The 24,457-nt window shown below is 38.0% G+C and overlaps 3 protein-coding genes and 1 pseudogene across 4 annotated transcripts; 1 reads left to right on the forward strand and 3 right to left on the reverse strand.

Moving 5' to 3' along the window:
- Positions 1 to 1,571: 1,571 nt before the first annotated feature.
- Positions 1,572 to 15,316, forward strand: LOC103445937 (protein FORGETTER 1-like). Of its 2 annotated transcripts, none has more exons than XM_008384991.4 (32): positions 1,572 to 2,166; positions 3,312 to 3,377; positions 3,558 to 3,731; positions 3,812 to 3,942; positions 4,578 to 4,654; positions 5,637 to 5,818; positions 5,946 to 6,023; positions 6,450 to 6,582; positions 6,689 to 6,749; positions 7,312 to 7,393; positions 7,517 to 7,645; positions 7,768 to 7,911; positions 7,990 to 8,089; positions 8,167 to 8,298; positions 8,648 to 8,718; positions 8,786 to 8,958; positions 9,084 to 9,177; positions 10,582 to 10,679; positions 10,755 to 10,890; positions 11,017 to 11,123; positions 11,661 to 11,756; positions 11,885 to 11,972; positions 12,073 to 12,184; positions 12,392 to 12,503; positions 12,591 to 12,714; positions 12,786 to 12,863; positions 12,953 to 13,071; positions 13,536 to 13,589; positions 13,678 to 13,780; positions 14,198 to 14,326; positions 14,534 to 14,645; positions 14,902 to 15,316. In XM_008384991.4, exons 1-32 carry the CDS (start codon positions 1,744 to 1,746, stop codon positions 14,931 to 14,933), a joined length of 3,750 nt encoding a protein of 1,249 aa, XP_008383213.1. In that variant the 5' UTR covers positions 1,572 to 1,743; the 3' UTR covers positions 14,934 to 15,316. The 2 variants fall into 2 exon arrangements, with proteins under 2 accessions (XP_008383213.1, XP_017190650.1); XM_017335161.3 differs by having other exon boundaries at positions 8,173 to 8,298.
- A 114-nt stretch (positions 15,317 to 15,430) lies between these two features.
- LOC103445936 (metacaspase-4-like) lies at positions 15,431 to 17,946 on the reverse strand. The gene is made up of 2 exons (XM_008384990.4): positions 17,342 to 17,946; positions 15,431 to 16,530 (listed from the first exon to the last, which is right to left on the reverse strand). Exons 1-2 carry the CDS (start codon positions 17,685 to 17,687, stop codon positions 15,629 to 15,631), a joined length of 1,248 nt encoding a protein of 415 aa, XP_008383212.1. The 5' UTR covers positions 17,688 to 17,946; the 3' UTR covers positions 15,431 to 15,628.
- Positions 17,947 to 18,576: 630 nt separating this feature from the next.
- LOC103445938 (peroxidase 7-like) lies at positions 18,577 to 20,083 on the reverse strand. The gene is made up of 2 exons (XM_008384992.4): positions 19,738 to 20,083; positions 18,577 to 19,500 (listed from the first exon to the last, which is right to left on the reverse strand). The coding sequence occupies exons 1-2, from the start codon at positions 20,023 to 20,025 to the stop codon at positions 18,745 to 18,747; spliced, it is 1,044 nt and encodes a 347-aa protein (XP_008383214.2). The 5' UTR covers positions 20,026 to 20,083; the 3' UTR covers positions 18,577 to 18,744.
- A 3,489-nt stretch (positions 20,084 to 23,572) lies between these two features.
- On the reverse strand, positions 23,573 to 24,280 carry LOC103445939 (18.1 kDa class I heat shock protein-like; annotated as a pseudogene).
- Between the last annotated feature and the right edge of the window lie 177 nt (positions 24,281 to 24,457).

Below are 24,457 nucleotides of genomic sequence, written 5' to 3' on the forward strand. Positions count from 1 at the left end.
AACCTAGCCAAGAGACAAATGAAACCTTGAAAACCCTTTTAATGGAAAAAATGGATGTTTCAGACAAAAAGGTACAAGGAGACACGTGTCACAAGCCAAAGAAATATTTTCAGATTAAGGGTGAGAAATCCATGCACAGGAAAATGTGTCAGATAGCCCATGTGGGCTATCTTAATTTTCATGCCTAGATAGCTGGATATCAGAAGGAGTTATGACGAGACAATTCCACTAAACAAAAGAAACCGAAAAAAAACAAGCTTGACATGCATATGCAAATGAATGAATCAAACCTTTTTTTGTAGTGAAGATGACTGGAGCCTTGACAATTTAATTCCAGCAGAAATCCCATATCAGCATTGTCCCCTAACTCTAAATTATGAGTATGTATGGTAACATTTACATTTTTTTACAACGAAAGCCAAACAATAAACCTAATACTTAACACCAGCTGATATCTTCGTCATGACAGTCCACCTTTCTAGGGGCTGAGAAGATTCACATAGGCATTTCAGCCTTTCCCTTGTCATCATCGTGCGATTCACCAGTGCTAGGTAGGGAAGGGCAAAATACCCGCGGTTATGGGTAATCGCGGTTAACCGCCTATTTAAACTTTACGGTTACGGTTATAGTTAACCGTTTAGATAAATAAACAGTTATGGGTATAACCATTTACCCCTGAAATTTAAATGGGTGGTTATGGGTATTAACCGTGGTTATAAACGGGTAACCGCTTACCCATTTATTTTATATATGTAAAATTAACACAAACCATGTTCTTGGTTCAATAATCTTTAGCACACAATAAATTAGCAAGGAATTCATCGGTCATTCTCTCAATAACACTGTTGTAGGAATGATGATATCCGCAAGGAATTCGTCAAATTAATTTAAATTCATTGCGGGTAACCATGAAATTGACTGAAATGTCTTCGAAACAATTTTTGTAACCCAATAATATTTAGCAAATATTATATTACCTTCATTGGTAACAGTTAAAAATATCGTCCGTAAACTATTATTTCAATTATTGGAATGGTATAAGGACTTAAAAAATTAAAATACGGAAATGTATGATGAATGTACCTATAACGGTGTTTAATTGTCAAAAAAAAAGAAAATTATGACAATTTTTTTTTAATTTTCAAGTTGTTAAAAAACATGATGGGTGAAAAAGGGGTAATGATAAAAAAAAGAAAAGATAAATGGGTTAAAAATGGTAAATGAGTATTAAACGGTTACGGTTAAATAGGTATACGGATATGAGAATGGTTAAACATTTATAAACGGTTATGGGTATGAGTATAACCGTTTAGGCAATTACCCAATGGGTAAACGGTTATACGGGTATGAGCATAAATGATTATAGGTAAATAACTGCAGTTACCCGTCCGCTACACCCGTTGCCCATCCCTAGTGCTAGGACTTGAACCATTTGGTGCTTGGTTAAAAAGAAATAGAAAATGGAGAAGGTCACGTGCCTTGTGCACGTGCCAGGCTGAGCCAATACGGGAGATGGAGCGAAATCTCAAACGTCACACTGATCTCATAAATCACAGTCCACCGAGGCAAAAACGCAAACACAGAAAAAAAGTGGGAAACCCCAAGACTCCCAAACCCTCTCTTCGCGCCTTAACCTCTCTCTTTCTCCCCTTCTCTCTCTCAATCAAATCCAAACCATTCCCCAAACAATTGAGCCGTTTGAGAGCAAAGGGAGGAGGAGGGGGGCGGCAATACTGATCCACCATGATGCAGCAGCATCAACCTCCGCCAGTCCCACTGCAATCGCAGACCGCCGGAACCCCAGCCGGAGTGCAGGTCCGCTGCGCCGGCTGCGGCAAGATCCTGACTTTGGACGCAGGGGTCACCGAATTCGCCTGCGACGCCTGCCAATTGCCCCAAATGTTGCCGCCCGAGCTGATGACCCGAGCCCAGGCATATGCCCAGGCCCGCGCTCCGCCTCCGCCCCATGTTGCGCCTCACGGCGTTGATCCTTCGAAGATCCAGCTTCCCTGCGCTAATTGCAAGGCCATCCTCAACGTGCCTCATGGCCTCGCGAGGTTCCGGTGCCCTCAGTGCCAAGTTGACCTGGCTGTCGATGTCTCGAAGCTCCAGCAGTTCTTCCCGCCCCGTCTGCCCCTGCCTCCTCCACCCGAGGAGGTCAATGAGGTAACTGTTTGGTTGCTGAGAATTTTCGGGAATGTAGAAGTATGGATTACAAATGCACTATGAGCTAGAAGTATTTTGCTTTGTTAACATAATCCTTTTATAGATATGGTTTCTTGGTAGTTAGAACAAGTAAAAGGCTTAGGACTTGGGTGAATACTGTGGATTATTTTTTGCGAGATACTCCGAGTCTCCGAAAAATGTATGTTAGAAAGTTTCACTTTTGTGTAGTTCCATTACTTCCTACGATGAATATTTCAGTTTCTAGCTAGTATGGACTCGTGTGGAATTGCTTTTAAAAACGCTGAAAGAGCGTTTGGTAAAAATGTTATTGGAACCAATCCTTAGTAAAAGTGCAAGTGAATCCTGGAAGAACACTTATGTGCTTTCTGGTGCTTCTTGCAAGAAGCACGTCAAGTTATTTTGGAACCCTTTTAACATTTTCTTTAAAAGCGCTTTCAGTCGTTTAAAAGTTCCAAATGAGCCCTATATATTGGAGGTTTCAACTAGGGGATTTGTATTTCGGGATGTTGTTCTTGTTTGTAATACTTTGATTCCTGTTTTGGTATGACTGACTGTTTGACCACTATCAATTTTTAACTGTCCACTAATGTGTTCAAAGCCTCTGCCTTTCCATCATGTTTGGTTTTCCATTGGAGTTTAAAGTAATTTAACGGCATGAAAGGGAAACTTTTTGGGTGGGGTGGGGGGTGAAACTTCCACCAGGTCACTTAAATTAAAGAAGATTTATTTCAGTTCAGAGACACTGTGCAGCATTCAAACTGGCAAAGCCTAGGGACTCAAACATAAAATCCGTTTGTGTTTCCAGTAAAGTATAACTTATTTTCAGAACTGACCAAAGCTTAATTGTGATCACCAAAAGCTGCATATCTTTTGGACCGATTATGTTTTATATAGGATCACAACTGTAGCATTGTGGTGTTGCACTCCTTGGAGTCCATTTATGAAAATATATGTCAGTGAGGAGCATCTATCTTAAGTCTGCAAAGCAAATTCATGTTTCTGGTCTTGGCTTTGTTTATTCTACGAAGTTAAAAAATGAGCACTCTTATAGAATGTTATCTTTTGAAATGATATTATCAGATACATGTAGGCTTATACTTTCCTGGCTGCATCAAACATGTCAGGTCGCCATCGAAGTAGAGCGAGAAGAGGATGAAGGTGGCAAGGCAGGCGAAACATTTACAGACTATGTGAGTATTTTTGTTTGCCATTAACAAGTACGATGTGATTTATGTTCATAACTGCTGAGGCCTCATGGTTACAAGTTCTATCTTGGAGTTTTCTTTCTATTTGACAATGTCAGTGTCTTGACTTTTATTTAAACCACTTGAACCGGCATCTCAGATACATTTTATGTTACTTTTATGTAGCGCCCTCCAAAACTATCCATTGGCCCTCCTCATCCAGATCCTGTTGTGGAAACATCGTCCTTGGCTGCTGTGCAGCCACCTGAGCCCACTTATGATCTGAAAATCAAGGATGATTTGGAAAATTTAAAGGCTTTGTCATGCTTACAGATTGAGACATTGGTCTATGCTTGTCAGGTTGCGGTCCTGTTCTCGTGACGCTTTATTACTTGTAAATTGTCTGCTCCATTGTAAAGTTGTGTTTGCTTCCTTGACAGAGACACCTGCAGCATCTTCCAAGTGGTGAGAGGGCAGGATTCTTTGTTGGGGATGGAGCTGGTGTGGGGAAAGGTCGAACAATAGCAGGGTTAATATGGGAGAATTGGCACCGTGGGATGAGGAAAGCAGTGTAAGTTTTTGGTTGCAGTTTGTTGGCAGATTTTAAGAGTCATTTGCATAAAAGGATAAAACAGTGCCCCCCACGATCGAAAAGGATGACATGGAAAAAATAATCTCTGCGGCCTTATTTTAAGCTCCCATCAATTGGAGTTGTTGCTTAGTTTTAATTATAACTGTTACTGTCAGCCAATTACTGATTGATAGTTACATTTGAGGATCACTTATAGAAATGTCTTCTTATTACATATTACACTTGGGAAGTTAAAACACTAGCAGCAGAAGTAAATGCACAATGTCCGAAAAAAAGATATCATATTAGTTACTGTGTGTTCAGTGACAAAAAAAAAAAAAAAGAAAAAAAAAAGAAAAAAAAGAAGAAGTACCACATTAAAACGTGGCCTGTTTGTACTAAGTTTTGCTCCTTGGGACTGGTAAAAAATTTCAAACACATGGGTTTCTTTATCAAACAATCTCACTTGTGGGAGTTTCAGTAATTTTCTTTACGTTAATATTGGTAAAAAGCACTTCGTAACTGGCTTTTGTTTTGTTGGTTGGAATTGCAATACTGAATATTTTCGAGGCCGGAACTGTGCTTTTCAACTCTTTGTTTAATGCTTTCTCCTCTCTGCGTTGATTCTAAAACAGGTGGGTTTCTGTTGGTTCAGACTTGAAGTTTGATGCGAGAAGAGACTTAGATGATGTAGGTGCAACTTGCATTGAAGGTAAATGTGCTTGGTCTAGTTTTCTTGTGTGTGTGTGCGCGCGCGCACTTTTTTAAACGTGCTTGGTCTAATTCTATTTGTATATTTAGAAGTACAATTTCGTATACCGGGACGAATTGTGAAAATCATTCATGTAAAATTGCATATATAAAGTTCTTCCTCATCTGTGTAGTACATGAAGTTATTGCACGGTGTGTTGCTGTGTTAATGGTTTTGTTTTGCGGTGTCATAATTTGATTCAAGCTTAATGACATTTGAAAATTATGTGAGGATGATTTAATTGTTGAAAGAAGCTTAGAACTGCTAGGGAAAAATGGTACAGATGCATTTGGCCCAAAGTTGTGGGTCATTCATGTAAAATTGCATATATAAACTTCTTCCTCATCTGTGTAGTACATGAAGTTATTGCACGGTGTGTTGCTGTGTTAATGGTTTTGTTTTGCGGTGTCATAATTTGATTCAAGCTTAATGACATTTGAAAATTATGTGAGGATGATTTAATTGTGGAAAGAAGCTTAGAACTGCTAGGGAAAAATGGTACAGATGCATTTGGCCCAAAGTTGTGGGTCACTGGTAAGTTAGTGGTGATGGTAATTCTATAGAATGCTACTCAAACTATGCTTTAAGTCCTGGATTTCCCTTATTCTAGAAAATGATACTTGATGCTTTTATTCAAAATGTGAAGGATCGTTACCTTTTCTAAAACTCTTTGATTTGGCATGCATTTGGATATCTCATTGTTTGGTTAAAGGGTTGTGGCATGAGATGACAACACGTGCCAAAAATAGAACAGGAAGACAGTTCAAAACAGATTAAATTTTCAGATAGGGTAGGGCATCGGGACTCTGCTTAGGTTTTAGCTGCAGGTTGCTGATTTTTTGAATTTAAAAAAAAAATCTCCAATTGGGATTGAGCCTTTCTTCCATCATGGGGGACTCTATGATTCTGAACAATATCACAATAGATATAATCTTGTTTGCAGTACACGCCTTGAACAAGCTGCCTTATTCCAAACTTGATTCGAAGTCTGTTGGCGTCAAGGAGGGCGTTGTTTTTCTGACATACAGCAGCCTCATTGCATCCTCTGAGAAAGGTCGTTCACGTATGGGGCAGCTTGTGCAGTGGTGTGGACCAGGATTTAATGGTCTTGTTGTATTTGATGAGGTAGTATATTTTTGTTTTAAATGGTTTGCTGAAGATTTTTAACATATGGTTTAATTGATGGAATGAAATATTCCATGGTGTCAATATGTTCTGCTTTTCATGCTAAAGGTCAATGGCTTCATTGTAGTGCCACAAGGCCAAAAATCTGGTGCCTGAATCTGGAAGTCAGCCAACACGTACTGGTGAAGCAGTTCTTGAAATTCAGGTTTGTCCTATCAGATTTTTGAAAGCACATATATTGCCTTCTGTTCTTTATCTATAGCTTTCTGTTCTTTATTTATGTTACTTTTCAAAGTTTAGATCAATGATTTCATTTTGGGTAATTTAATAGGCATATTTAAGATACTTGAGTTTGCAGAATCTGCATCTTGTATTTTACTTTGTAAAATCTGATACAACTCCTCTTCTGACACATTATGCGCCTGACTGCAATAGCTATGGTTCCTCTATACAATAATAAATATACCTTTGCAGTAAAAGGGCCAGAATAGCATTAAGTTAGTGCCTGACTGCAATAACTATGGTTCCTCTATACAATAATAAATATACCTTTGCAGTAAAAGGGCCAGAATAGCATTAAGTTAGTGTATTAAGTTATTGACCCATAATGTTTTTCTTTCTATTGTCACAGGCTAAGCTTCCTGAAGCTCGTGTTATTTATTGTTCAGCAACTGGTGCATCCGAACCACGAAATTTGGGTTACATGGTACGCCTTGGTCTTTGGGGCCCTGGAACATCTTTTTCTGATTTCCGTGAATTTCTAGGTGGGTTTTTCACGGAATACCCATACATTTGTTTGTCTTATTTATAAACTTTTACTCACTTCTTATAGAAGGGGGATCATTTTTTCTAACAGCACAGCGTGTGTAGGTGCTCTTGAGAAAGGAGGCGTTGGAGCACTCGAACTTGTTGCCATGGATATGAAAGCAAGGTAACAACCCTGAGAATAATTACATGTAAAATATACTTTAGGAGCAAAAGCGATGGAATAAGGATCTAAATTGGGGACTCAATTCTGTGACTTACATTCCAGCTCTTAAATCATATATAGATCACGTAGTGTTCATCTCAGCTGGAATGTATATGGGTCAGGATTGGGGAACACACCTTTTTGACACACTTTATTAGGACCCACTCTGTAACTTTTTTCAATGATTCGAACCATTTGTATGTCAATTCACCATTCATAGATCATCCTTGCAAAAAATTAGACGAGTCCAATATCATTAAGACACTCATTTGTAGTGAAGAAAATGTATGAATGTGGTTCTACAAAGAAACACTATTAAAATGACTGCCATTTAATCCAATGGTCATATGGTTTGAATTTGAGTGATTTTTGGTATACATGATCTTTGAGGAAAGACATGAAAGATAGACAGTTAGATTGTTGAAATTCATTATGGATGGGCCCTACAAAATGCCAGTCCTCAACGCCCTTATCATAATGCCATCATTGTTATGATGTAAAAATGCGTGTTTTGATATTTTAGGGGGATGTACGTATGCCGTACTCTTAGCTACAAAGGGGCAGAGTTTGAAGTTGTTGAAGCACCGCTAGAAGCTGAAATGATGGTATACAATACATGTCTTATTGTGGCTCTGATGTTGAGGGGGAAAGTTTTCTCTCTGATTACTTGAAATTTAAATTATATGCACAGTTTTTTATTCTTTTATGTTACTTTGTTGTCTTCTTAGGACATGTACGGAAAAGCAGCTGAATTTTGGACAGAACTGCGACAGGATATACTAACTGCATCTGAATTTCTTGCTAATGAAAAGCCTGTTTCTAGTCAAGTGTGGCGATTATATTGGGCCAGCCATCAGGTATTAGTCTATGTTCCTGGATGTTTGTTGTTTTAAAATTACAGTTTTCTAAACTTTTCACAATATGCTTTCAGATTTTTTTTTAATAACTTTTTTATTATGCTTTTGTGCATATCTTGCAGCGTTTCTTTAGACACATGTGCATGTCAGCTAAGGTGCCGGCTGCTGTAAGACTAGCTAAGCAAGCATTGATGGATGGCAAGTGTGTGGTTATTGGCCTTCAGAGTACTGGAGAGGCACGAACTGAGGAGGCTGTGACCAAATATGTAAGCGAATTGGTTATTTTTGTTGTACTTGGCTTTTGATTTGTGCATTATTTAGTTTTGTGTTCCTTGCTTAAGCAGGGTCTTGAACTTGATGATTTTATTTCCGGACCTCGAGAACTTTTACTGAAATTTGTTGAGGAAAATTATCCCTTGCCTGAAAAGCCTGAACCTCTCGAAGGTATATATGCGATTTACTATTGTTTGCAATAATTTATTTTAATGTAACTACCAATTTACTTTCTAGAGTTATACTAGGAGAAGATAGTGTGAAGGAGCTGCAGCGGAAGAGGCACTCAGCAACTCCTGGTGTTTCAATGAAAGGGAGAGTGAGGAAAGTTGCAAAATGGAAACCTGCAAGTGATGATGAAAGTGATGAAGAATCTGAAAGTGAGTTCCTAGAAATTGGCTTATCTCTAATGCTTGAATTTGGGCCCTTAATATTAGTTGTCTTTGGTATCTTGCTGTTCTTCAGAATAAGTTTGCAAGCATGTTTTGTTTGGATTCTCATTGTCACCTTGAAGGAAATACTTCTGTGGTTCTTATTGATGCATCACTTTTAGCCTGTTTGCAGAGTGCACCTACTGAAGCATTCAGCTTAACTGTTCATATATTTTTATTTAGAATCTTTTCCTTTTAGGGCACATCAATTATAGCGGATTGTATTTTATGTAGTTGAAAAATGATGCAACTAGTCAAGTACCTTTCCTTATTCCCAAGCTTTCTTTGATTAATGCAGCTGAGTCTGCTCAGGAATCTACTGAATCTGACGATGAGTTTCAAATTTGTGAAATTTGCCAATCTGAGGAGGTAATTCCATTTGGCATGTTAAGATGGTTGTTCTTGCAATATGTTACTTATCCATGAGATGCTGCAGGAAAGAAAGAAACTGCTTCATTGTTCCTGTTGTGGGCAACTGGTCCATGCTGCATGTCTTATCCCACCTGTGACAGATGAAGTATCAGTAGACTGGTCATGCCATTCATGCAAGGAAAAAACAGATGAATTTTTGAAAAGAAGACAAGAGTATATAGCTGTACTTACGAAAAGGTTAGTTTAATTTGATTCTTTTTTCCCACAAGAGTTTCATATATAATAACTTAATTTTTCATGACATGTTGATGTCTTATTTATAACTTTATAACCACATCAATGAGATTTTCATAACCTTTTAGGTATGAAGAAGCTTTGGCTCGTAAGTTAAACATATTGGAGATAGTTCGTTCTTTGGATCTTCCGAACAATCCTTTGGATGATATCATTGATCAGGTAGTGGCGATGTTCTTTCTCTCTCTGTCTCATGTAATTTTGAAAATACTAAATCACATATTCATTGTTAAATTGCATCCACCTTCGTAGAGCCTCCATGCTTGTTCTTTTTTTCCCTAAAATCTAACTGGAAAAGCCTTGCCTATAATTTGTTAGATACTGTAGGCTGTTATGCCATGTTGTAGTCTAATTCTATCTTCATTTTGTAGAAGTGTTAGATTCTGAAATCCTTAAGAGTTAGTAGGTCCAAAGTCCAAACTGAACAAGTCTTTTCCATAAGTTTGACCATACTTATGGAAGGGAAGGTTTTGGTCATAAATTTATGTATAGTAATACAGCCATCTCTTATTGTATATCTATGGTGTATGTCTGTGGCATAATGTTGCCTAGACATTGACATCATAAAGGATATCAAAGAAATGAGCTATCTTTTCCAGGACAGATTTCTTGCCACTGCAAAGAGAGAAGGGGATGATTCTGTCAACTGAGACATGAGGAGTGTCTTATTCTTCAGTCTTCATAACAGTGACATAAGTTATGTAGGCATAATGGAGAGGGTACTCAGAATTAAATCCAGTTCTCAACTTGGGATAGGTTTATTTTTTCTGACCTCCGAATCTTTTTAAGGCTCAAAAATTGGATCCTGCGCCAGCTTTGCTTTTTAAGAAATCCTCAATGGTTGACCACGTTAGGAAATAGATAGGTGAAACAATATCCATGAGCTCATTCAAAGTCCTACTGGATTAAGCATACTCTTCATAAGCATCATAATGAAAAAATAATAAATGTATCCGTTTTAATCTCAAGGGCTTGTATGTTTCCTTTACTAATGGTGCTTATAGGTCATTAAACTTGCTCCATAATAGAGAACCCCTGACTGGATTTACCCTTTTGGTTTTGTTCACACCGATTTGTACCATTCTTACTGGTCCTGCTATTCAAACTGGGTTGCTTGTGTCACACTGATTCAAAGGAAATGCTAATTTCCATTCTGCATATTTAATTGTTTATAACAATACTATGTAGGTATCTTACACTTGATATGAAAACATTCCGGCCAGCATGAGCAGGCATGACAATGTATATGCATGTAACTCTTAATTCAAAGACTTAAAATAGGTGGTTAAAGGGTCCTACCATAAAAAAAAGATGGTAGGCAAAAGAGGCCATTGATCGAAAGGTAGCTTGTTTATTTCCATTTTCAGTCTATACTTGACAATCAGTCTTGTTCCGTTTACAAAGCTCTAACATGATCCCATCTAAGAGTCACTTTGCCAAGACTGTCTGCTTCATTCCAGATTCTAAACTAATGTTCATATTCTACAGCACTATACAGAATATCTCAACTTTATCTGTTTATTGAGCAGAATTTTTTTCTTATTTTTCTCTTGGGGTGGGTGTCAGCTTGGAGGCCCTGATAAAGTAGCAGAAATGACTGGAAGGCGAGGTATGCTTGTGAGGGCATCTGGTGGAAAAGGTGTTACCTATCAGGCACGGAACACGTGAGTTATGGTATTTTTTTCACTCTTACTTATTTGAAGTCATTTTTAAATTGGCTAAACTGTATTTTGGTTTAGGAAGGAAATTTCCATGGAGATGGTAAACATGCATGAGAAGCAGCTTTTCATGGACGGCAAGAAGTTGGTTGCCATCATTTCTGAAGCTGGATCTGCTGGTGTGTCTTTGCAGGCAGATAGAAGAGCTACAAATCAGGTATGCCTATATTTTCTATAACTTATCTTCTCAACAGTAGCTGACTTACAGCGGAGTGAAACTGGATAGTATCTTTTCATCACCTCTCCCTCATCAAATTACAAGCATTCTAAAATTTAACAACAGAGACGAAGGGTACATCTTACTCTGGAACTTCCTTGGAGTGCTGATCGAGCAATTCAACAGTTTGGAAGAACTCATCGGTCAAATCAAGCCTCCGCTCCTGAATACAGGTAGATAGACACTATATGTAAAAATTGTTTCTTTTATTTGGCTCACCAGTGTTATGCTGGTTGCTAAATTAGTGTTGACTAGTTTTCTCTTGACCTTTAATTTGGAAATGACTTCTAGAAAAGTTGTGACCTATCTACCTTTTACTGTTAGAAGCAAGGGCTTGTCCACTGTGCCAGTACACTTTGATGTATCAGAGTGACTAGTTGAAGGAATCAGATCCTGATATCCTTTATTAGTTTTTTAGTGAAACCAAGTATCCTTAATTACTGAATCCTCTATCTGACATACGATAGGTTTTGGTTGAATCTTTGGTCAATCCAACTCAAGGGCCGGCTTTACATCCAATTGAGTTTTGTCTCTTAATCAATAAAATTGAGATTACATAAGAAAATTTTCTATTTATTCGTTTGTCGTTTTCTGATCAGTGTGATTACTAATTAGTTATTAAATGCACGCTATTACAGATATGAGAATCATGCATGGTTAGTTGTTTTTTCCAGTTGATGAGCTGGTTTCATCCTTTATTTCTTTTGCAGGCTTATTTTTACTAACCTTGGTGGAGAGCGTCGATTTGCATCCATCGTAGCAAAGAGATTAGAATCTCTTGGAGCACTAACACAGGGTGACCGCAGGTTACTTGAATTTCATCTATGTAGATTTGGTAGTTGTTATTATTGTGGTATAAGAACGTGTATTGGATTTTTATTCTCCATCCTGTGAGTGATTTGCTTGTCTCATTATTTGGTTTGATGTAATGCAGGGCAGGGCTATCATTGAGTGCCTATAACTACGATAGTGCTTATGGAAAGAAGGCCTTGATGTTGATGTATAGAGGAATCATGGAGCAGGTTTGTATGAACGTCTTCTGAAAAATAATCTCTCTCCATAATGTATGAATACAAGTAAAAATTAAATTGTGATGGAAAATAACTTGAAGTCAATTTTCAGGATTCTCTGCCTGTTGTGCCGCTAGGATGTTCATCAGAAAAACCGGAAACAATCCAAGATTTTATTGAGAAGGCTAAAGCTGCTCTTGTTCTTGTAGGAATAGTTAGGGATGGTAATGGTTTTGAACTATTGTGTTGTACTATGCTGGATAGAATATTTAATGGCTCCATTTTATTCCCCACATGTGTTCTAAATTATGTGTTAGTACAGTTAATTGATTTAAAAAATTTATTTTCCGTAATAGAATGTCACAGAGAATTTGCTTTTAACTATATTTTATTTTCTTGGTGGTGACCTACTCTTCTTATATATGATGTAGCTCATGGGAAAGATCATGGCAGGCTCGCTGGCCGTATAATTGAATCAGATATGCATGATGTTGGACGTTTCCTCAATCGGATTTTAGGAGTACCGCCTGATATACAGAATAGGTCTGTGATTGACATGTCAATTAAAATATAGTTTACTTATAGTAGTTAAAGTTGGGTTTCATATGCTGATATCATTATAATACACAGGCTGTTTGAGTGTTTCGTTAGCATTTTGGATCATATTGTCCATAATGCACGCATTGAAGGGAATCTGGACTCTGGGATTGTTGATATGAAAGCTAATGTTATAGAGCTACAAGGAACTCCAAAGGTCAAGCATTGCTTAATTGTTGCTTGTTTGATTTACATTTTATATTTATATTGACTTCCAATTTGTTGCAGACTGTTTACGTAGATCAAATGTCTGGAGCTTCGACAGTGCTTTTTACATTTACCCTGGATCGTGGGGTCACGTGGGAGGTACTTTTGTTTTCAAGTGACTAGTTGAGTGGTGGCTTATTACTATGTCTATGCCAATTCACATACTAAACTATGTTTATCTTTCGTAGTCTGCGAGTGCCATGCTTGAAGAGAAACAAAAGGATGGACTTGGTTCTGCCAATGATGGATTCTATGAATCTAGGAGGGAATGGTTGGGAAGACGTCATGTCATGTTAGCCTTTGAGAGGTACTGCATCTGAAGTTTGTTATGCATATTCATGTATTGTTCTGCTGATTTTTTCTCAAGTGAAGTTGTTTATGTTCTATTAGAATGAAGATCCTCTCCGGATCCTCTTTGTGAGGATCCTGGGGATCCTCAAATCGTATTCGTTCATCGTACATCGTGTGGTCAGAAGTTATTTTAAATATAATATTTTTATTTAAAATTAAACATAAACAGTACTTGACGAAAATTGGCCGCACGATGTACGATAAACAGACACGATTTGAGGATTCCCAGGATCCTCACAAAGAGGATCCGGAGAGGATCCTCGTTCATTTTATTATTAATTTATTATAATATTATTTTTCTTCTGAGTTTTTCTTCAGCATTATTATAATGTACTTTCCCTTCATGGTTCTTGTGCTTCAATTAGTGTATCTTTCTACTTCATTTTCTGGTTTCATTGTTTTACCCTAAATATGTTTCAGTTCTACTTCCGGATTGAACAAGATAGTCCGCCCTGCGGTGGGAGAGTCAGTAAGGTACCAAATTTATGCTTTATGTGCTTCATTCATCTTTGTTCTAAAATAAATATATTTCACTTTCACCTACTGCTTTTCCCCTATCCAGAGAAATGCCTCTGTCAGAGCTAAAAAGCAAATACAGAAAAACATCAACATTAGAGAAGGCTCGTCGTGGCTGGGAAGATGAATATGAAGTTTCGTCCAAACAGGTCGATATTGATAAACTTTAAAAATGGCTGCATTATTTTTGGTGCAAATAGTTTACTGTTATTAAATGACTTTGTTGCTATTATGTATATTGTGATGCTGAAAATCTGTATTTCCTATGTATTCAAATCGACTATTATTCAATCAAAATGGAAAAAACGGCACTCATTTATCAAATCATCGTGTATAATATGTTTACCTTGATGGCCATTTTGACCTTTGATTAACCATGCACCGCATGTCTGGCTCATTCTTTCTTGGAAGACTTGGATATTGTTTCCGTGTCAAACAGCAACTCATATCTGCTAGTATATTTAGCAGCAGTTCATAGTGCAAACCGACTAGTTGAAAATTCCTTAGGTGTTTATACATCTCATTTGCTGATTGTAATAATCTTGTGACTTCACCATTACTTGCAGTGCATGCATGGACGCAATTGTAAGCTTGGCAACTTCTGTACTGTTGGCAGAAGACTGCAGGAAGTAAATGTATTAGGTGGCCTAATTCTTCCTGTCTGGGGCACTATTGAGAAGGCTCTTTCTAAGCAGGTAACTTGTTTTCATCTGCTAGTTAATGTGACCTGGTGATCTCAGCGACATAAATTTAACAAATCACGGACTGCCTTTTCTTCATTGTGGACAACTATGAAATGCTCTCTTACCAAGTGTCAGTGTTTGTTCCTGAATAATTTATATTCAGTAAAAGTGCAAATATGCATTTCTAACTACTGATAACTCGTGTGACAATATCTCCAGCAACGGCAAAGCCACAAGCGGCTACGTGTTGTGCGTATAGAAACCACTACTGATAACAGCAGAATCGTCGGTCTCTCTGTACCAAATGCAGCAGTGGAATCCGTACTTCAAGGTCTCTCCATTTCTCTTGTTAATTTTCTATTTTCCTCTGCTTAGCGCCCTTGACCGGTAAAAAATTTCAAAGCCACTCCAATTCAAACTCTTTTAACGATGAGCATTTACTTAAGATAACTTCTTGAGGTGCCTGGCTAACTTAGCCTAGTTCTTATGCAAGCGAAACTCGTAAATGGCTAAAGATATGAAGTTCATGAACTCGTTCGATCTCTTTAGAAGTTTACTTGACTGAGGATGCTCTGATAATGTTTCAGATTTTGCATGGGTTCAAGAAATTGACGACTGAGATGACGCAGTAGTCTGGTTGTAAATTTTGCCGAGTTGCTATGCTCCTCTACGCCGCGATAATCTTGGAAGCACATGAATAGTTCCAGAACGAAGGCAGAAGCCAAATACCCAAGAAATAGAAAAAGCGAAGATGATTTTTCTGCACATCGTAATGACCCCGTGCAGTCATTGATTCTGATTTTATTTGTTTCTCGACCTCCGTTGCCGGTCAGTTTTTTTTTTGCCCTATTTATTTTGTATATCACCGACGACGTTTTACGGCATTGGAGGTTAGATTTAGTAGGCTCTCTTGGTCATTAGTTTTGCCGCAATCAATTTGTATCACTATCATACAGTTAATTCAAATGGTAGAGGAAATAGAAAATTCCCCTTTTTGTTCAACGTCATACATTTTGTGAATGAAATTTGTACCCAAAAAAAAAAATCCTTCATGTTCAAAGACATTAAGATACTTATTAGATGAAAAAGAACAAAACAAAATCATTAAAATTCAAATGGACAAAATCGAAAATCCGATAAAAGCAGCAAAAATATCAAAGAGCCGTGACGTCTCAGTCTAACAATGCAACACATTATTCAACCGAGGTCATATGTCGGTGAATCAATTTTATGAAAGCCTTTTCCGAAAGAACAGTTCAAAGTGCCTCGCTGAAATTATTTATCAGTATGTATAAATATTTATAAACTCTAAGATCAGCACACGAAGGGAGCAGCGACGTGATGGTCATGGCAATAGAGGCCGGGTCGCTGAGTGAAACCCTGTCTCTTCAGAGCCTGCCTCGCCTTGAGAACAAGCTCTTGGTTCGAAACGGAACCGTCTTGCTCTGAGAGTATCTTCTGAATCGCATTACTAAGAGCGCCATAGCTTTCAGCTGCATTTCCGGGAGGAGTGGCATCCGCGGACGTTTGGTCTGTCTGGCAACCGCTGATGAGAATCCCGCCATCAGGAATGGCGCGATGATTTGCTCCGGCATAAACCTCTTGCTTGCTGCCTACTTCTGTCTCTAAAGCAGGCTTTGCGTACTCATCGTTTTCTTGAAGCTTCAGTTCAAGAAACCCTTGAGCCAAGCTTCCAATCTTCCCCAATAACCCGCTGCCTCCGCCCTCCTGGTTTTGGAGTTTGCTCATGATCACCTTCATGAACTTCTTCACCTTGGGGCTGGCATCCTCTCCGAAAACGTCGAAAAGTGTTGGCCTCAGCTTCCCAACGTCAATGTCATCCTTGCCTGTTTTCTGCTTGAGTATCTCTATGAGTGTTGAGAGTGGTAGAGACCGGCCTTTGACACGGACCCTGACCCCGTCTTCAGTTTCGATCTCTCTGTCTTCCGTCTTCTCTTCTTCTTCCTTATGTCGACCGTGGCGCAATGCAGATGGGATGTGAATCCCACGAGATTCCAGTGCATCTTCAGCCCTGTCCTTCAGAAAATTCTTGAATCCACCACCACCGGAGCTGGACTCGCGCCCTTGCCCCTTGGTGCTCTCTCCTATCTGCTCCTTCGCTTCATCAATGAGGCCCCCGCTGTGGCACGAATCTGAGACAATTGTCAGTCGGCAACCTGCTGGCAGCTGATCTACAAACTCCCTGAAGTCATCATCTGTTACAAGTACCATCCAAAACAATTGTTATACCCGCCCCTTACCAAGCAAAGCAATCAGATTCATGTTCATATACGACCAAATTCAGATTATAACCCTTTTTTTGGTAACAAAAAGTTTAGGGGGAGATTGGCTACTCTCGCCACTAGTACCAAGGCATACCCACAATCTCAAGTCAAAGAGATTTACGCGTGACACTTAACTGGTAGTTGTCACGAGTATAGATTTACGTAGGAATTTATAGATTGTGCACCAACGAGAACTGCTTGCAGCGTGAATTGAACTTAGATTGGGGGTTAACCTCAAGCATGCCCATACCAACTGAACCAACCTTCGTTAGCATTATGCTTATATTTTATATAAGCATTCTGAGTTTGTATTAGTAGGAACAGTAGATAGAAATGACTTAATCTTATACTTTAACACAATGTAAAAGCAGAAAAGCAGACTTTACCCAAAAAAAGAGAGAGCAGAAAAGCAGATCAAGAACCCAAACACATTATATCAAGAATTACAACCAAACGTATTTAACTCATTTAAAAATTTTGGATCATCAAGCAGATCTTAATTTTTCTGAAATATGAAATTTGATAGACATGTCATCAATGTTTGATTGATATGTTCGTTAACATTTGACCGATTTGTTCATCCACGTTTGATCGATATGTCGTCCATCTTGATTTTGATAAGTTCGGCCATTGGAATTATAAAAAAAACAGATACAAATCAAAACAATAATCGGTTCAAGTGAAACTCAAAAATCAAAACTGAGACGGAAAAGAATTTAGAAAAGAAATGAGCGAGTCAAACCAGTGATGAGGTTCATGTCAGTGGGGACGATGCACTCGTCATATCCCGTATCATCATCATCCCCCGTCTCGGCGGGAAGGCGGGTCCCGTGGCCACTGTAGTGAACAAACAGGACGTCGCGGGGATTGGCGGATCGGATGAGGTTGGTGATGGCCCGGCGGATGTTTTTTCCGGTGGGCTGAGTGTAGGAGTCGTCGGTGTCGATCAGAATTTGGATGTCGTCCTCGGAGAAGCCGTAGCGGTCGACGAGGCATCTGTGCATTCGCCTGACGTCGTTTATGCAGCCTTTGAGCTCCGCCTTCGTTCCTTGGTAGTTGCATCCTATCAGCACTGCCTTCTTCACCATTTCTGAAGATTTCCGATCACTCTCACTCTGTTTTTTGTTTTGTTTTTGTGAAAGAAAGAGAATTGCGTTGTGATGCTCTGTTTTTTATTGCCTTAAAAATTAGAGTTTTATTATTTATTTATTGCGGAATTACAATAATATTTTATATACAAATCTTTTTGTCTAATTAATATACAAGTTGAATTAGTTTTTAAAATTGGTTTTGGTTTGGGTTGGTGCCGGCAAAGAAGAACAAGATAAGGACTTGGATGCACGTCCTGGCTTTTAATTGCATACCAGTTGCTGCATGATATATTTTTACCATATTGGCACAAGTTAAATTTAGAGTTCTCTTGAAAATATTTGTAGCATTTTCTCAACTTCCCCACAAAACATTATCAAATTTATGGTATCATTTGTTGAGAGATATCAATTTTACATTGAAAAAAGTGACGTTGTATGTGTTTATAAGTAATAGGGTTGTTCTCCATATTACTAATTGGTTTTATGGTAGAACCTCAACTTTCTTCATACTATCAGAGCAGATTATCTTATGTGTAAAGTCCAATGGCCACACTTGCTCCACTTCACCCGATTTGTATTGTCCCCTTGCTAGGCTCAACTTGAGAATATCAATCTCACATTGAAAAAAGAAGGGACTTTGTATGTGCGTATAAGTAATTCGACTACTTCCTCGTACAACAACATAACCATGCTATGTTATGTTATTTTCTTACTTCAAGTATCTTTTTGCTAAGTGGTTTAAAACATTATCATACACTTGATGTCGTGTGTTCGTGCACTCGCTCCATCATCAATATCTGAGGGGAAAACCATAAATTTTTCATAAATTGGGTAATATTTTGTTATGCGGACGATAAAAGTTAAGCCAAATGCTATTTGGACTCCATATCAATAATCTTGAAAAATGATAAGATGTAATGTCGCACAGGGAGAATTTATGTTACAAAAACAAAGGATGTCCCGCCCATCATGACTGGGTAACAAACAAACAAACAAACGCACAACACAAAGACCAGAAAAAATAGGGGAAAAAAACATAATCATGTCCTCGACATCATTTTTTAGCATTGACAAAATTGCAGTTCACTCGGATTTCACCTTCATTAGGTCTTGTGAGAACTTGCACATTTCCAAGCTTCACCATTGACACCGAAAACTGGCTTTCGAAAAGTGACGGCTGAGACGCCAATGCAGTAACAAAAGGACCGGTTCTCTTGTCCGACTTGAGCAGCTGATCAGTTGACAACAATCCCAACTTCTTGTTGAGATTCGAGTAGTACATTGGATCGAATGTCTTTGGAGTTATGGCGTCGAGATAAACCAAGTCCAAGTCATTTTTGCATTTCTTCTTCAAGAAGTTATTCAAGTACATAGAGTTAAGTGAAGGGTCAGGCTTTCTGGTTCCATTGAAATTTGAGAGCCTGTGCTTGAAGGCGTGGCAAGAACTTCTGCCCATGGTGTGTGCCCCTGAGAGTGTGACCAAATCAAGCATGTTCAAGCCGCGCGCTTGGAAAAAATTGATCAATTGAGTGATGTTCTCCTGTCCCTGAGGAACCATGTCAGCTTCCTTGAGGATTGAAATTTTACCATCTTTGCGTCCGAAGGGGACTTCCCAAAATGGACCACCAGCTATGATTGTGGCATCTCTGGTTGCGGCAGTGAGAATGTCAGCACATGAGACGGTTTTAGGACACTGCCTCTCAAGCTCCGCTTTGATGTCGTCAATTACTTCAAAACCTCTGAGTGTCCTGCTGGCAAAAGCCCTCCTCTCGTTCGCTTGATGGTTAAGGAGAATTGATGCATCGCATCCCTGCAGTGCAATGTTCATTACGATCATATAATACATGTCATTTACTATATTCTCTAAGCCTTTCTTGTATACATTAACTGTTAGAATTTCATCTAGATCTTGTACTTTTGTATATGGTAAGTGACATTTTACATTGTATGAAAATTTAACGGTTATAATAGGACCGGTTAAGGGTTCAATTCATTCTAATGCAAGTAACAAAAAAGAAAAGTAAGGTCAATGCAAACGAATGCTTACTCTCACAACACAGTCATGGAAGTGTAAGCGAATGATGCTAGCAGCCAAAGTGAAATCTTTCTGAATCCAATCTCCGACTTTTTGTTGAATGATTCCCTCAGCTTGCGGACATGTTTTAACATAGTGATTGAATGACAGAAGATCCTCAGCGCGAACAGCTTTGGCCTGAGGTTTTTTTACATTGAGAGATGCTGCCGTTACAGGTAACTTAGTCGATGATACAACATCGATCATGAACAGCTCCAACAGAACAAGAACAACAGACAGTGTAGAACTGCACAACTTCATGTTTATGAAAACTTGTTTTTGGTATTTGGTATTATTGTGCGTGCTTAACTTTAACCTAAATCAGCCTTGACTTTATATACATCTCTAAAAACTGAGTTGACATGTTCGTGGGGTTTTGTAAATACGTGAGAAGCACTATTGCGTCTTAACGCACACAAAATAGTAACATGCAAACATGTAGCTTTTGGAAGTCTCATTTTTTAAAATTTTTTGTACAGATTGATACTGTTTATAATTCGGGTCATCAGCTGAGAGAGACCAACCCACCCCACTAGGGGAAGGTCCTAGCGGAGAAAATCCCACCCCAGGGATACCGAGAGCTGCATCACAAATTACACCTGGATCCCAAATTAATTAATATATATTAGCTCTTTAAGATTCCTAAGTCTTTAACATTTGTATTTACTTAATTATTATTTTTGTGGTTAACTTGTATATATTTATTTGAACTTTGACAAACCATCCAATATTTAAAGTTTCTCAACCTCTAAAACAAGAGATTTTCAATGTGACCGGAACACAGGGTAGTATACCACGTGTCACTATATAAATGGTGGAATATGTGTGTTAAAAAGTTAATAACTTAAAAATTATAATTTTTCACCATTTATATAAAAACACGCAGTGTTCCGGTCATAATGAAAAATTTCTTCTCTAAAACAAGGGAACTTTAACGAAAAGCTCCCGGTACTGTTCACTTTAACGAAAAAACACATTTTTACACTAAAAAGTCAATCTTAGTACTATTCACTTTACCCTTTATTTTGTCTTTATCATTAAAACTCAAAGTTTTCAAGTCCTTTTCATTAGTTTTCCTCTAAAACAATTGGAGGGTTGAGTAATCAAGCGTGTTGAAGTAATCAAGCATTTTGATATTAGTCCAAAACGCATAAATCCCTTTTATCCTGTTAAACATTCTAAGCAGGTTGCATAGGGGGCTTTTAGCCCTCCCACTTCTCATACATTCTCATCCCCTCATATTTTGTGCGGTAACGGTTAAGCCACGTCAATATTTTATATTGATTTTTTTATAGAGATAATAAGACAAAAAATAATAGTAATATAAAATGCCAAGAAGTGTCCCATAATTGAAACCCTAATCCTAAAAAATCCCCTTTATCTCGAAGGCAGCCTATTTTTTTTTTCTTTTAATTTGGGAATTAACTACTCAAACATCTCTGGAGGGGTTTGAACATTGCTCGAAGCGTGTCGAGAGTGCTCATAGTCGGGGTTTAGGCATTGCTCGAGGCATGTCGAGAGGGAGGCAGATTGTCTGCCCTCTTGTTATGGTGCCCTTCCCATCCTCTCCTATTTGTGCGGTCACGGTTAAGCCACGTCAACATTTTATATTTATATTGCTTTTTGTCTTATTATCTCTATAAAAAAATCAATATAAAATGTTGACGTGACTTAACCATGACCGTACAAATAGGAATGGATGGGAAGGGCACCATAACAGGAGGGCAGACAATCTACCTCCTGCCGAGAGTGCTCATAAACTACTTAAGACTATGTTTCAAAATCTTGAACAGTGGCCAAAAATCTTTAATGTGTTAACAAAAATGTTAGTTTCCTATATTTTCCAAGCTTCAGCATCAGGACCTAAATAAGTTCCTCTCTGCATGCTTACTTCTTTGAGTGAAACATAGAGAGCCCATTCACAAATTTTCACTACATGTAACTAAGAATTGCCAAAATATCCAGCTAGCTAGCTAGTGCCAAGAGAATATACATTGCCAAATTTATATATATGTTGAAATGCTGATACATTATACTAAGAGTTACCATATATTATATATTTTTGGCTTAGACAATTAGATTTTTTTTTTTATCCAAATTGGATTAAATGTCCTAGTAGTGATGACCCCGTACAAAAAATTAGATTTAAATTTTCGTGGTGGAGTCCGTATTGAAAGTCAAGAGTGGGTATTCTATATGCAGCATCAGTCATATGCAGTATCAGTATGCGCAGTGTAGCATCAGTCATATGCAGTATCAGTATGCGCAGTGCAACATCAGTCATCCCATATCGTCTAATAAAAGTCAAGAGTGGGTATCCGGAGCTATTGGTTAGGTTGATGATTAGGGTGTAGTTGTCACCTTACTTCTAGTTAGATCTTGTATCTTCTTTCCCATACTTTTAGGGTGGTTAGAAGCTTTTTGCCTTACCTTCTTTTTGCTCCCTGTTTTATGGAGTTGCTGTGTAGGAGTGATTCAAGGGTGATCAGTGTGTTAATCACACCTTGCCCTATATATCTTGTATTCTTGTGTTGTTGTTTCTCTATGAAGATATATACAAACAAACACTGAAAACTCAACAGTCCGTTCTGTTTCAAACCAAAATTAATATTTTTGCTAATAATCCGCTAACCCATTCAACCTTCATAACCAAAAGAGATGTGAGAATGTGAACGGAGAGTTTAAATCCTCCAACTGTAGCATCGGAACTTTCAAACTATGTTTGCTTGTTTAATGTTGAACAATTTGTTTTCTTGATGGAAATCACCTGATTTATAGAATTGGAACTTTGAATCTTTGATGCTTGCTGATCCATTTGAATTGCGTAGTGGGTTGTGTTTGAAGAACTCTTCAATTTTTAAAAAATTTGTGTTGCAGGTACAAAGTTGTTAGAGCTTCATCCGGGAGGAATCACACTGTATTCGCTACTTAGGATGGACATTCTTTCGCCTTTGGCTGGAATAAGTATGGACGGATGGGTTCAGGTTCAGTAAAAAATGGTAGGTTCTACTTTGTCAAGTTAGTTTGATGAAATTTTAGGAGCTTGCTATGAGAATCTGATAGCAAGTTATTGTCTGGATTACCTAATTGAATCATGCTTAACTGTATAAACTGATCAATATTCTTAAGTTTTCGTGGTGTTCTACTATCTAGGGCCCATTTCAAATTTTTATATTTCGTAGTGGGTCGTGTTACATACTGCTAACAGCTATCTGGAAAAGAAAAAAAAGGGGTTGAGATTGGGGTGGGGTGAGAATGTTAATTAACGGAGAATTGGACCTAAATGTTAATTTTGAGCTTATTATAACGGACTTGATTAAATCTTAATTTTTATCATTTGATTATCCTATCATCACGAGAACTATTAATCCAATTTAATCTTTTTTTTGTCGGATTGCTTAATTGAGGTTGACATCAGACTCACTCCAATGGAATTAAAATCACAATGTTGCAAAGGTCACACCATTAATATTAAATCTGCACTCAAACCTGAAATCAACAGGCTTTTACAAAGTATTATCAATTAACATAACGAGCAACACAAATTCACACCATACAAATTAATCATTTAAACACAAATTACAACCACCAAAGAAATAAGCAAAATCAGTTCAATTATGTTTGAGTAATACTAGGGAGACTAAATTTGTACACTAAGTTTTATAAACTAATTGACATGGAAGTTTATGATTTGATTATTACTTAAACGTTGATAAACGTGCTCATTTCTTATTGGTGACACATCATTTAGTTTGCAATTTTAGTCTATAAATTTAGTCTCTCTAGCATTACGCATTATGTTTTCTAATTAAGCTTTGCAGCACACAAAACGTCCAAGTCCTTCGGAACCATGTCCTTCATCATCCCCAGAGATCTCAACCTTCTTATGTTTGTGTTTTTTTCTTCAATTCCTCCTCCTAGGCACTGTAATTACCAACACCCCGTCACGCATTGAAGCCTTAATCTCATCGACCTTGGCTTTGTCAGGCAACCTAAAATTCCTCGAGAAGCTTCCACTTGTCCTTTCCTTACAGTGCCACGTCTCATGCTTGGGGTCTTCCGTTTCAGGCTCCAGTTTTCTCTCTGCAGTAACACGAAGCGCTTTGTTTTCTTGCAGCTCAAGCTTCACGTCCTCTTTTGCAAGGCCTGGAAGATCTATTTCAAAGATGTGAGCATTTGACGTCTCCTTCCAGTCCATGTATGTGGTGTTGTTGGATATTTCTGAATCGAAAACTCTGAAGGGTGCCAAAAAGTTGGGCTGATCTAAGAGAGATTGCAATAAAATGGACATTTTCAGATTTGAGTTTTTGTTGTTTTTATGGTTTGGGTTTAGGGTTTGGGATGATAAAGCTATTAACTTGAGTTCTTGTTTTAATTACGGATGGTGTTTTTTTTTTTTTCAGATTTCGCAAGTGATGATTTTGGTGCGTTGTTTGATATGAGTATTTATTCTGGGAGGGAAGAGGAGACGGTGATTTTCTTGGAGTTTCTGGAGTTGGATAGTCTTTGGCTTCTAGGGAAATGATGTTCTTGATGTCGATGGACTTTGTTGGGCACATTCCATTTATATTTTTCGAGATAATGGATAGGGGATAGAAGTCAATATTACAGAACTCTCTAGGAAAACCTGGAAATTGATTCCTAGAAGTACTGTTCAAGCTCAAAAGCGTAGTTTGAATATGCTTTTCTATAA

Source organism: Malus domestica, chromosome 10, assembly GCF_042453785.1.
Source record: "Malus domestica chromosome 10, GDT2T_hap1".
Classification (NCBI taxonomy): Eukaryota; Viridiplantae; Streptophyta; class Magnoliopsida; order Rosales; family Rosaceae; genus Malus; species Malus domestica.

Bases quoted from the DNA above. Each gene is read 5' to 3' on its own strand.
- LOC103445937 (XM_008384991.4), top strand. From the start codon at position 1,744: ATGATGCAGCAGCATCAACCTCCGCCAGTCCCACTGCAATCGCAGACC. The intron at 3,732-3,811 runs GTTGCGGTCCTG...CTTCCTTGACAG, and splicing joins CATTGGTCTATGCTTGTCAG to AGACACCTGCAGCATCTTCC. The intron at 11,757-11,884 runs GTTACTTGAATT...GATGTAATGCAG, and splicing joins CTAACACAGGGTGACCGCAG to GGCAGGGCTATCATTGAGTG.
- LOC103445936 (XM_008384990.4), bottom strand. From the start codon at position 17,687: ATGGTGAAGAAGGCAGTGCTGATAGGATGCAACTACCAAGGAACGAAG. The intron at 16,531-17,341 runs GTTTGACTCGCT...TACTTGTAACAG, and splicing joins TGACATGAACCTCATCACTG to ATGATGACTTCAGGGAGTTT.
- LOC103445938 (XM_008384992.4), bottom strand. From the start codon at position 20,025: ATGAAGTTGTGCAGTTCTACACTGTCTGTTGTTCTTGTTCTGTTGGAG. The intron at 19,501-19,737 runs GTAAGCATTCGT...ATTGCACTGCAG, and splicing joins TCCATGACTGTGTTGTGAGA to GGATGCGATGCATCAATTCT.